General features: G+C 42.1%; 1 protein-coding gene across 3 annotated transcripts in view; it reads left to right on the forward strand.

Moving 5' to 3' along the window:
• LOC109639088 (contactin-associated protein-like 4) overlaps positions 1-12,080 on the forward strand; it is a 71,937-nt gene that overhangs the window by 24,705 nt on the left and 35,152 nt on the right. For all 3 annotated transcript variants that reach the window (XM_069510811.1, XM_020102372.2, XM_069510810.1), the window contains exons 2-5: positions 1,522-1,632; positions 7,412-7,605; positions 9,218-9,365; positions 11,787-11,993. In XM_069510811.1, coding sequence (XP_069366912.1) covers positions 7,549-7,605; positions 9,218-9,365; positions 11,787-11,993 — 412 coding nt within the window. In that variant the 5' untranslated portion in view covers positions 1,522-1,632; positions 7,412-7,548. The remainder of the gene's footprint in view (positions 1-1,521; positions 1,633-7,411; positions 7,606-9,217; positions 9,366-11,786; positions 11,994-12,080) is intronic.

Raw genomic sequence — 12,080 nt, forward strand, 5'->3', positions numbered from 1 at the left:
TATAAAGTCAAAATACACACAACTAACTTTTTCTGAAAGATGGTTTTTGTCATTTTACGTGGGTACATGACTTATCATGTTATTTGACTCTATAAAAAACAGTTTCTGAAAATGTCCAGGTCGACTCCATGTTGTTTCTTCCATCTTGTACGTGATGAGGGGTTTGGAAACAGTTTTGGACCTCAGCCGGAACTTGTACACATTCAAATTCTCGCATTCTCTTTCTCGCTTTACTCTTTTTTTATTTTAAAACACTGCTGACTGCAAAAAGTCTGAAACTTTGGTCCTGAGGAGCTCAGATAATTTGGAGACTTTCATCTGGCAGCATCACTGAGCTCCTGTCCTGCTGTTTTTTTAACAATTCAACAGTTTTTCACTCAGGGTGAGACACAGAATAATCCATCTCCTGCTGCATCCGATATCCTCAGTGTGTTTTCCACTGTTGATCTCTGCTCTCTGAACCACTCACCCCTGCAGAACAGGATTTAAGGCTTCCTGCTATTTGCCTTTATGATTTTTCTCTCATACTAAGATCTGAGACGTCTCTGTATCAATCCCCTTGTTTTCACTAATGTGACTTTAAACTTATTGCTGATTGAAGCACTACTCTGTTTACTGAAGCTGAAAAATATGATGCTCCTGCCCAATAACTCTGAATCTCCCCCTGCTGTTCTGTTTTTCTGATCCTCCAGGTGCTGCAGTGCTCAGAATTAGTTCTGTGGCACTTAAATTAGTTTCTTTCACTCTGAATGGGTGTTCCTGTGAGGCTATCTCTGGATACTAAAGTGTATGTGTGTGTGTGTGTGTGTTCGTGTGTGTTCCTACTCACATGTGGGAATGATCGCCAGAAATCTCTGCAAACCAAGTTTCTTATTTTGCTGCAGAAAAGTTTACACCTGCAGAGAAGCTTATATAACGATAAATCCCTGAACACATTGCAGCTAAAGTGTGTCATTGTGATTTGACTAAAATATAGAACAATGTAAATGTCACAATAGATTCTGAAATCATTTATTTTTGACATTTCACTCACAAAACAGTTGATTTTGATTAATCAAGAAAAAAAACTGCAGTAATATTGCTGTACGTGGGCGGCACGGTGGGACAGTGATTAGCACCTCGCAGCAAGATTGTTCGAACCTGCCAGCTGACCAGGTCCCCTCTGTTTGTTAACACACATATGAACAGGTCCATGTTTTCTCTGGCCTCCTCCCACAGTCCAAGCTGTGCAGCTTAACCGAAGAAGAAATGACCAGAAGGTTTGAGTGTGACTGTGTTTGTTTGTAAATGTAAAATGGACGGTATCATCACAGCACATTTAGAATGATACTGACTCAACACATGAGTCATGTCCTGCTTCCTGCTGCTCTCCTCAGGCTCCGTCCTTCACCTGAGCGTTCTAGAAATGGTCCAGTTGCTGTGAGAGTGTCTGACCAAGACAATCTCCTTTAAAGATTTCCATCCCGGCTGTGAATCGAAATCTAAGTTTCATATTTGTTCTGCTTTCTTATTGGTTTACAGACGCGTGTGACAGCGCACTGGTGTCCAATCTGCCGCCATCGTCCTTCAGGAGCTCCTCCCAGCTGTCCAGCAGCCACGCACCGGGCTTCGCCAAACTCAACAGGAGAGAAGGTGAGGAGGATTTTTGACTCAAAGAGACGTGATGATGTTGACGTGTTTGTGCAAAAGAGACAACAGAGAGGCAGCAGAGCCAAATCTCTCCTCTGCCAGTGGAGGAGGGACTTTGTTTGAGCTCGGAACACAAAACACAACAAACAGCAACGTTTTTTTTTTCCTGACAGGTAAATCTCTGGTGACTGGATTAGATGGAGGCAGAGGAGACAGGATCAAAATCATTTCACAGAGACGAGACAGTCTAAAAGAGAGATCCAGCAATAGCTGCTTTGTCCCCTCTTTATTCTCTGTGGGTGCTATTTGTATTGAGAGTTTATGCCAGAGGGATAAATGTGAATTTTGTTTGTTGGTCCAGCATGAGAACTCAGCAGGGAGTCCTGTTCTGGATGTTGATGAGAGGCTTGGACTAAATGAAGAGCGTGTTTTGTTGTGGAGCTTTCTTCAGGGAACCGGCTCCGCTGCTTTATCCTGACATCTAAACTCAGAATCAGCTGGGAGGCTGAGACAGGAGTGATTGCCACCACTTGGGAAACTAAAGTGAGCAGAGCCGGAAGAACGCTGCAGTTTAATGCTCCGGTCGTTTCGCTGCCAGTCTTCTCTCCCCTTGTTTGCAGATCTGACTCTCTGGTTACACAGGACTGACAGATATCTTCACTGAGGCCTGAAACTGTATGAATGATACTTTTGAGGACGCAGATTGACTGATTTAAGATCAGCTTTAGCATATTTGAGGTGAAATTATTTATTTCAAAGTCTAAAGTGTAGAATTATATCATTTACCTCCAACGTGACACTAACACAACATGTCAGTACTGAGAAGTGAAGGGACTCAGAGGTCTCAGTGGCGTTGAAGAGGCGCGGCTCACTATAACCTTTCTTGGAGCCCGTCACTAGGGGGCGATCCAGAGGTGTTGGCTCTACTTCTTGGAGATCTCTTTGGTTTTTCCAGATTGGATGGATTTTACTGTGTCTAGAGAGTGATAGCTCAATAATGTGATTTATATGGAACTGAATGATAAACATTAAAACATGTTTTTTATTCCATTACGATTAACGAGCAAAATCTTCAGTACACAGGCAGTAGTTTTAAACTCATGTTTTACAATTGTACGCAAAGAATTGAGTCATAAAAGATGCACAGATATATATATGTGTAAATTATTAATAACCAAAAGTAACCCAGAATGCAGTGCAGCCACATAACTATGGTTATGTAGACAGAGAAAATAGATTTTTTTAGCCAACTCAGTACAGTTACTGATTAATTAGACTTTGCTGTATCCAGAGGGGTTTTGATTACAGGATTATTTTATCACCAAATCATTGAAATGTAATAGACGATGGTCAATAACTACATTTTTTGATTCATCGGCAGATAAAGTGGCCCAACATTCACTGCTCATCTGCAATATTCATATATCCTCCTAATCTCATGGTCTGCAGATTAAGAAGGTGTACATGTCACATTTCCTCCTTCGCAACGTTCGCGGTGCAGGATCCCAACAAGCGATCGCAGCTGCTTGCTGAGGAAATCGATGAATAAATGAACGTCTCCCTCTCATTTCCATCTCTTGCCTCTGCTGCTGCTGGTGATATCACTCTGCCTCCTCTGGTTCTCTGAGGATCAACTTTGCTCTCAATTCATTTACCCACCAAGTGAACAAAGCTTATCAGAGTCTGGGAATAGCACCTACACAGCATCTTTACAAGAGGTTTAATAACACAGGCTTGTAGCTGGAAGCTCCTGTAACTTTACACATGTTCAAACCTGGTTGTTATTGAATCTAAGAATCATCCAGGTGCTGTGAACGTTAACATATTATTCACTTTATATGGGAGCGGCAATACATCATAGAGCTGTAATTCATGATATAAAACTTACTGGTGTGCTTCTCGAGCTGGATAATGGAGTAGACTGTTGTGAACATTAATCATCTCAACAAGGTAATAATATTCTGGATGATGGTGTAGAACTTTACAGTTACAGCTGATCCTTAGAGGGGCATGAATACAAGAAAAGAGTTTTATAATGAAAATCAGTTGTTGACACATTTCAATCAAAGCGAACAACAGAAGAGACGCCCGGGTATCAGTAACATAATTTAGATGTATCCTCTGGAAACCATGCATATCTCTGCTTTATCTGGATGACAATTAAGTAAGTGATTCATTAAGTAACTTTTGAGATATTTCACTTGATCAGTAAAAACGTCAGTCAGCTGTTTGCGCGATAGAGGAAAAGGCCGAAGTTACATCCGTACAAATATGTCTTTGGTTTTATAAAATGGATTGAAAACAAAACAATCTCCATTCAGAGTGTTTGTATCAAAAATCTCCTCCCTCACACACTTATCAAATAACCATGTGCACGTTGCATGTGTGTGCTGGTGTCTCCATGTCCAAAGTACTTCTCCGTTTTATGGGCTGGAAAACTCAGGAGTATTTTTTGACTTCAGGGATTCTTTTAAAACTGAAATGTAGCAGTGCCAGAGCCTGGAATCATCATCTGTGCACCATTCATGTCAACAATAGCTGATGAGAACTTTCAGTCTGGATTAAAGTGGTGGACAGACTTTCCCTTCATGAAGCCAGCAGCGTAACGGTCCAGGGACAAAGATATTTTGACTGGTCTGAATGTAAATGCTGTTTTAACCTGTTCTCTCAATAGCCTGTAGACATTTTACAAAACCCTGCAGGTGTTCGTAACGTACGTAACTCTGAGCTTCAGCCTTTAACCTGACGCAGCTGATCCCAGTGCAGGTCTGACTGCTCCCAGTCTGACAATAGAGGCGAAAGGAAAGCCGTGATAGTTTAGTGGTTGGAGACGAATGGCCTTTTATTAGCAGGCTCCTGGATGAATGACTCAACTCTTTCAGTCTCCTTCTTTTCTTCTGCTCATATTAACCCTCTCACTTTTTATCTCTCTCTATTGAATTCCACCTTTTTCCACTCTCAACTTCATTTCTCCACTTCCTGTCTTCCTGTATCTGTCTCCGTCCGTCTACCTGTCCTCTGTACAATCTGACTTTGGTTATAATCATTAGTTTCACTCTGCCGTGCAATTTCCATTTTCATTGGTAAGAACTAATTCAGGCAGCTCTGTCTTCTTACAAAATGTTAATAGCAGCCTCCATGTTTAAACATCGTCTTTGTTCGCTGACCGTTATCAGTGACGCCGCTGCAATTACGTTGAAAAGAATTATTGTGCCACATTTTTACAGAGGACGGATATTTGAAGGTGGAATTAAAGTTTAGCTGGAGCCTGTAATTTGAATTTGAGTGAAAGAACGGCTTGTTAATCAAGAATCAATCTTCAGAAATGTTCTAATATTTCAACAGTTCAGCTTCAGATAGCATCAGTTTCACTTTCAATAACAACACTCAAATCCCTATGGTCTATTTTCTTTCTGTCAGTTTAATTATATTGTCCTGGTGACACGATGCAATGCAATAAATAACCCAGATTTTCTTTTCTGAAGTCGGTCGGTTCATTTCCCAGTGAACGACAGATCAAATATCCAACCAAGACCAGTCAAGACCAGTTAGACTGAAAAAAGTTATATCATCTATAATGCAAATTGTTCTTACGGGATGATTTTGCTTGGCCATGAGAAAATAAGATTTACTCAACCTCAAATAAGATATTTTGACTTTTTTCACAGTGCTGGTTTTGTGATGGACATTTAGCGGAATAAAAAAATCTTTCCTGCTTCGTGTGCAGAGAACCTGCAGTGCTCTCCAGCCCATTAGCCTCCCGTTGGCTGCTCTGTCCGACTGACATGTTATCAGGCTCCTGAAATTACCCTCCAGAGTTTGTATTCTCATGCAAATGACCAGTGCTCATTCTGGGCCCAGCACTTATAGCAGTCTGCCCATTACACGTCTTTACAGCTGCGTAAGCTGCCTGACTCTTCCTGTCGGCTTTTCAATTGCTTTTTACCTCCGTGGCCTTTTCCTTCCACCTGTCTACCTCCAACCAACCCTCAGTCAACCCGTCTGTCTCTCTCTTGCTCTCTGGTGGAATATCAGTGCATAATTGATGAAGAAATGGTCATTTGTTTGGTTATCCATCCATCCTCTGTTCAAGTCTTCACAAGCAGCCAGGCTTGGTCCGGCTGTCTGGGTTCACGTCACCTCGTTTTATTTCACAGTTAATGACATAAACTCTCCACCAGCTTTTTAAAAAACACGTCTTGTTTTGTCTTTGTTTTGTCCCTCCTCACCATAATCTGTATATAAAGATGGATGATGTGTCTTCACTTATTCTCCCAGATGCCACGATCATGGGCTGTGAGTCTGTTCAGTTGAGATTGTGACGTGAAGCAGAAATATTAAGGTCCTGCTTTTTTTATTTATTACTTCTCTAAACAAACTAAACAAAACAGAACCAATTCTGCATCGGTACTGTTTCCGAGATGGTCCCCGGAGAATTGTTTTTTTAACATTTCCACTGGGAAATTTCCACTCATCGTTCCCTGATTCATTTTGGCTAAAATTATCATTTCATCCTCCCCTCGGCCCTCAGAGCAGTGATGTCACACTCTTGACCTCCATTAGCCTGCGCTCTCCACAGTGGGTGGTTCGGTCTGGTCGTGCCACGGATACTCAGATAAAAAACGGGGCGATCTCTGTGATTCAAAGCGACAGCCGTGACAAAAGGTATTTGGACCGTCAGCCATCAGTTCACCTCAGTTCTATTAGCTTCGGTTACACTGACAGGGTGGACACAGTAAATATCTGTAACGCCTCCAATCCCTGAGTCGTTTCCCTCTGATCTCTCCCTCTTTTCCTCCACAGCTTCACGAGTAAATGTCAAAGTGTCGGCTCTCCTCTGTTCGCCTGTCACTGGACAAGTCTGTTAGTCAAGTGCTTATTAGCTTTGGCCTTTAGCTCTTTTAAGATCATGTTGCACCAGCCACCAGACCGACACTGATTCATTTTAACTGCAGAGCTTTTCTCCTCGACCTGTCTACACATCACTGAGGGTTCGGAGAGACGTCACATTAACCAGGGGGTGAATGTAAGAAGAGAAAAAAAGAATCTAAATATTTCAGGTCACTCAAACAAATTAGGGAAGCAACATCATTAAAACGTTTTTGAATGAAACATCACATTCTTCTTCGTGTCTTGTTCCGGATATTGTGGCTTTAGTGTGGGACCAAGTTGAAAGAGTTCATCGTCTGGGGAGCATGAAAATGCCACAGTCAAATTTTAGATGAATACCTTCCCCGAGGACGTTATGTATTTATCTGCGTTTGTTGTGTGTTAATATGCAGTCAGGTGGCGTTAAAGCGCCATTCAATGTGTGTGTGTGTGTGTGTGTGTGTGTGTGTGTGCACGCTCAGTGGGACTCTGGTCAGCAGCAGCCTCCTCCCTCTGAATCCGTCCATCTGGTGTTTTAGCTTTGCGTCTTCTTTTTGGCCTGACAAAGCATTTTCCTACATGGACATGCTCAAACACACACACACACACACACACAAACACACACGCACAAGTTGTGTACTTTTTCAGTGTTTGAAGTGTCTTTATTGTGCAGCAATTTATTTGTCAAGACAAATATTCCTACATGATTCAGATTCAGCAAATTCCAGTTTGGATTTAATGTTTTTGAAGATGTTTTCCCTCGTTCAGTCATTTTCCTCCATTCCTGTTTCCTAACCGAACATTTCTAGTTGAGAGTGAAAGGTCGAGCTATGCGATTCATGTTCAGCATCTCTCAGAGCCTATTTCATTTCCTCCCAGATGGATGAGAGTGTTTTCTCCTCTCTCTCTGCAGGAGCTGGAGGCTGGTCTCCTCTCACCTCAGACAGGTATCAGTGGCTGGAGGTCGACCTGGGTGAGCGAACCAGGATCACCGCCGTCGCCACCCAGGGCCGATACGGCAGCTCTGATTGGCTGTCGTCGTACCTGCTGATGTTCAGCGACACGGGACACAACTGGAAGCAGTACAGACAGGAGGACAGCATTGGGGTGAGTCCACTCACATGAGCCACATTTTTATTCTCATTGTTTACTTCCCCTCAGGGATCGATAAACAGCATCGCATCTTGTTCTGTTTAACTCATATAAGGTGATGTAGTGTCAAGCAGCAGCGGAGTACATGGCTCTGTGCACATTGTTCAGATAAACTCAGTCATCGTGAGTTTACAGCTTCATTTATAAACGATGAAGCAGCAGCTCTGCTGAATGTGCAGACTTGTTGCCAAACACTAAAGCTGCTGACAGAGAGGCTGAGGAGATTCTGCTCCATGTTTTTTTTTTTCTTGTAACTCTGTCTTATTGTTCTGTTCGACTTTACAGTTTGATTTTTAACAGACGGTAAACTCAGTTTTTTTATTGTCGCTGTCGTGTAGCTGCATGTGGAAGGTGCTGAGGAGCAGGAAGGAATAAAAACAGACACACTGTGTAATCACCCACCTCTGCTGGATGGAATTAATTTTATAACCATGGCCACTAATATAACCGTCATTAAAGTGCTAAAATATGGGATGTTTTTAATACAGCTTGTGTGTTTTATTAAGATGATAAGGTAGGTTTGCCCACTTTGGGGAAATTAGCTTTGTTATAGCAGCAGGATGGAAAAAGTAAAAATAAGAACATCGGTAATAAAATTATAAATAAACCAGTAGTGTAAAATATGTATCAAACCATATTGTAAAGAAAAGTAGTGTACATTCAAATGTTTAACAATTTATCGTTTGGACGATAACATTTTGGGCAGAAAACTTATCTTACAGGGGGACAAAATGCAGAAAAGTTGTGCATTTATATTAAAATATATATGTTCATTTTCTTATTTCAAGTTCTATATATTTTTTGATATGGGTATAAATCCATACGTGTCAGGCTCCACTTATTTCCCAGTAAAAACCTGTCATTCTCTGTTTAATCCTCCCTGTAGAGTAAGCTATTGATTTCTGCCACAGCCTCGTTTGACCTCTGTCTGTTTCAGCTGCACTGGAACGATCAGATCAAACACAGTAATAGTGCATCTAGTTTATTGGGCATTTAAGTTTTTCTCTCCAACACTGATCATGAGTCAAAACATGGCAGAGCAGAGCCAGAGAGAGAGAGAGAGAGAGAGAGAGCTCAGCTGGCCTCTGGAAAACTGAATGATGAAGAAATTAGGTGGACAGACAGCGGAGGCAGTGAGGCATCACCTCCCAACTCCTGCTGAACTGAGCACTTCCCTAAGTCATGGGACGCGGTGCTGGACTTGTTTTTGATCCATTGTGGGGATGATACATGGTTCAGTGGACACACGCTGGAATACAAAGCAGTTTCCATCTTGTTTGTGGAGAAAACAAACGCGGTGTTTCTTACCTGGGAGGAGCAGGTGTCCAGCTCTACGCATTTACATCCTGTCTCCCACAAACTCAGATCATGTGCAGCATTTTAAATAGAGGAGCATCTACTGAACCAATCACAATGCAGATTTTTGTGCCTGCAGCTTTAGTTACAGTTTCCCTGCTTAAAACAACATGAACATCACCACACGTCTGAAAAGTGTGGCTCTATTTCACGTGAAAGAATTCTGACACCAGGATACGCAACTGTTTGAAAGAGCTTTGTGTGTTTTCAGTCTTTTCCAGGAAACAGTAATGCCGACAGCGTGGTTCAGTACAAGCTGCAGCAGCCGGCGATCGCTCGCTTCCTCCGCCTCATCCCTCTGAGCTGGAACCCCAATGGACGGATCGGACTGCGGCTGGAGACCTACGGATGTCCTTATAGTGAGTCTCATCTTCCGCACTGGTTTGGATGCTCTGCATGATTTTTCTGGAAAAATCTCAGGACGCTTGTTTTTACCAATTTCCTCCAAACAACCTGCTGAACCTGTTCACTGGCCTTGAGGGAAATTTAGTTTGCAGGGAATATTTACAGGAACCTGAAAAATGGAAAAAGTTCTGAAAGAACAAACAACAGAGGGAAAGAATCAACATTTTATAATTCAACATACCATAGATTTAATTTGGGTCAAATGAAAGTGAAAGACTGTTTACCACTTATATGTTGTGTGATTTCCCAGGGAAACAAAAAAACCCACAAAGGCTTCCTGGTCGCCTTCTCTTGGAAATAATTCCATGTTTCACAATCAGTTCACACTCTCACCTCATTTTATTCACATTAAAACAACAACAACACATATCGCAGTGTTTATTTTTCACACAAACCATATTGCTTTGCCTTTTGTTCCATTTTAATTTCTCTTCCTACGTTTGGCAGGACGAGCCTGGACATCGTCACAGTGAAACAAAACAAACATCACACGATTTATTCACACTGTGCACAGCAGCTATTCATATCAACACTGACTCCATCACTGTGGAGAAAGACTCAAACATTACAGGTTTCTGAACAGCAGAGATCAAACCTGTCACTGCTCCTCATGTTGTGGCGTCTTGTGGAGTTTGGAAAGTTTTATGAGAAAGAAGTGCAGGATTCAAAACTCTGCTTGACTCCCAGTCAAAGGTGGAATTACCTGATTGGCATATTTTACTCAGCGTTTACAAAATGCTCGTGCTGTGATTTTCTGGTGCGTGTCTTCAAAATCCTTAAAACCGTGTTTGCAGCCTCTGGAAGAAGATGGATGGAGAAACATTTAAAAGATGGATTTTATTAAACAACCTGTAATGTTATTTAAAGACACAGTAGATACAGTTGTGTAATGTTTTTATTGTTTATGAGCCATAATGACAGTTGATGTAGACGACTCACGGTTCACTAGTGTAGCCTGAAGCGCAGAATTCGAAAAACAAACGTGATGTACTGAAGGGAACTGAAATAAAGCTGCACACAGTTTGTCACAGTGTGAAAGACGCAGCCAGTTTAACCGTATTGTTGGTATTAGTGTGTGATTGTGGCAGAACAAGAGAAAATATCATCGTTAGTTTTCATTAAAGGCGATTTTGAGACAAAGAAAAACAAAAAGACGACATCAGTCACGTGCACTAAATCTATCAAATCTATAAAAACTGCTTTTAAACCACACACACACACACACATACACAATGTTTGTCCATGCGTGGGTTAACAAAATAAAAGACCTGCAGTTGTCACTTTTGTGTGGTGAACATTGTGTCGCCCGTTGTGATACGATGATCTGAGTCTGTCCCGTACAGAACAACACAACATTAAGACCATGACAGCACCAACGCTCTCTCCTTGTTTCAAACCTCAACTTCCTTATCAATGAAAAATGCCCCAGAAAATAACGAAAACCTCGAGAGGTTGATAACTTCTGAGCTGCTGGACTGAAAACAAATGAATGTGAGGATATTTTTGTGACAGTACAGAGAACTGTGTTGCAGACCCTCCTTGTTTCAGGATAATTATAATGAGATAAAACATAATATTCTCATATGACATGTGAAATAGGATTCCAGCAGAATGGAGTTCAGAGTTAGAGGTATATAGATTAGTGGAGCAGAGAGTGACTCAGCGCTCTGGAGCTTCAGCCCGATGCTCTGTAATCAGCAGGAAATGCGCTGTACAATCCAATAAGAGCATTAGTGCAGGCGAAGTGTTGGTGCGACCGTGTGCGAGTCTTGACGTGAGCGAGTCAAAGACTTGCCAAGTTCATTAAAAAACATTCAGTCAGAAATTAGCTGTTCGGCCGAAAAAGGAAATTGAAGCCAAACTCCTGCTGCTGCTGCTCTTTTTAAAATTCTGTGTAAGCAGTGTATTCTTTACAGTCCACACACACACAGTGTTTACCTCACCTCACCTCACCTCAGCCCTATATCCTGAGTCCAAATCCCCAGCAAGCAGCCGACACTAAAAGTGAAATTTATTGTTGAAAGGTGATAAAGACTTCCACACCCTCTGCTGCAACCACAACATCACACTAAGCAAAACCCCGTCTGTCCAGATGCAGGTGTTTTATGATGGACGTATTATTTTCACACGTTTTCTGTGCGTCCGTCTCTTTTTGGGTGAATGTTACATCCCAGGAACGAGTTTGAATTTGGCTGAAGGTCACTGTGACTTGACAAAATGTTGTTTTTTAGCTTTGGCAATGTGATCGTCGGGAACCTCCCGTCACATTTGGCAGAAACATTCACTTGGAAAGATGAACTAAATATATTTTGGTGGTTGTGTTGGTCAGATTTCAAGGTCACGTGATATCTCATGATGACTTCCTGTTTCTTCAGCCTCTGATGTGGTGAGTTTCGACGGCAGCAGCGGCAGCCTCTTGTACGGCTGGAGTCCCGGGCCGAGGCGGACATCCAAAGAGGTCGTCTCTCTGAAGTTTAAAACCCTGAGGAACTCTGGGACATTGCTGCAGGCAGCGGGAGAGGGAGGACTTGGTCTCAGTCTGGAGTTAGAAAGAGGAAAACTACAGCTGCTGCTCAGACAAGGTACAACACACCAGATGGTAACAGGACTTTTGATTATTGTCGCCTTTATATTGCGTCATATTCCTTTTACCCGTGGTTTTGCCCGTC

Source organism: Paralichthys olivaceus, chromosome 16 (genome assembly GCF_024713975.1).
Source record: "Paralichthys olivaceus isolate ysfri-2021 chromosome 16, ASM2471397v2, whole genome shotgun sequence".
In the NCBI taxonomy this organism is placed as follows: domain Eukaryota; kingdom Metazoa; phylum Chordata; class Actinopteri; order Pleuronectiformes; family Paralichthyidae; genus Paralichthys; species Paralichthys olivaceus.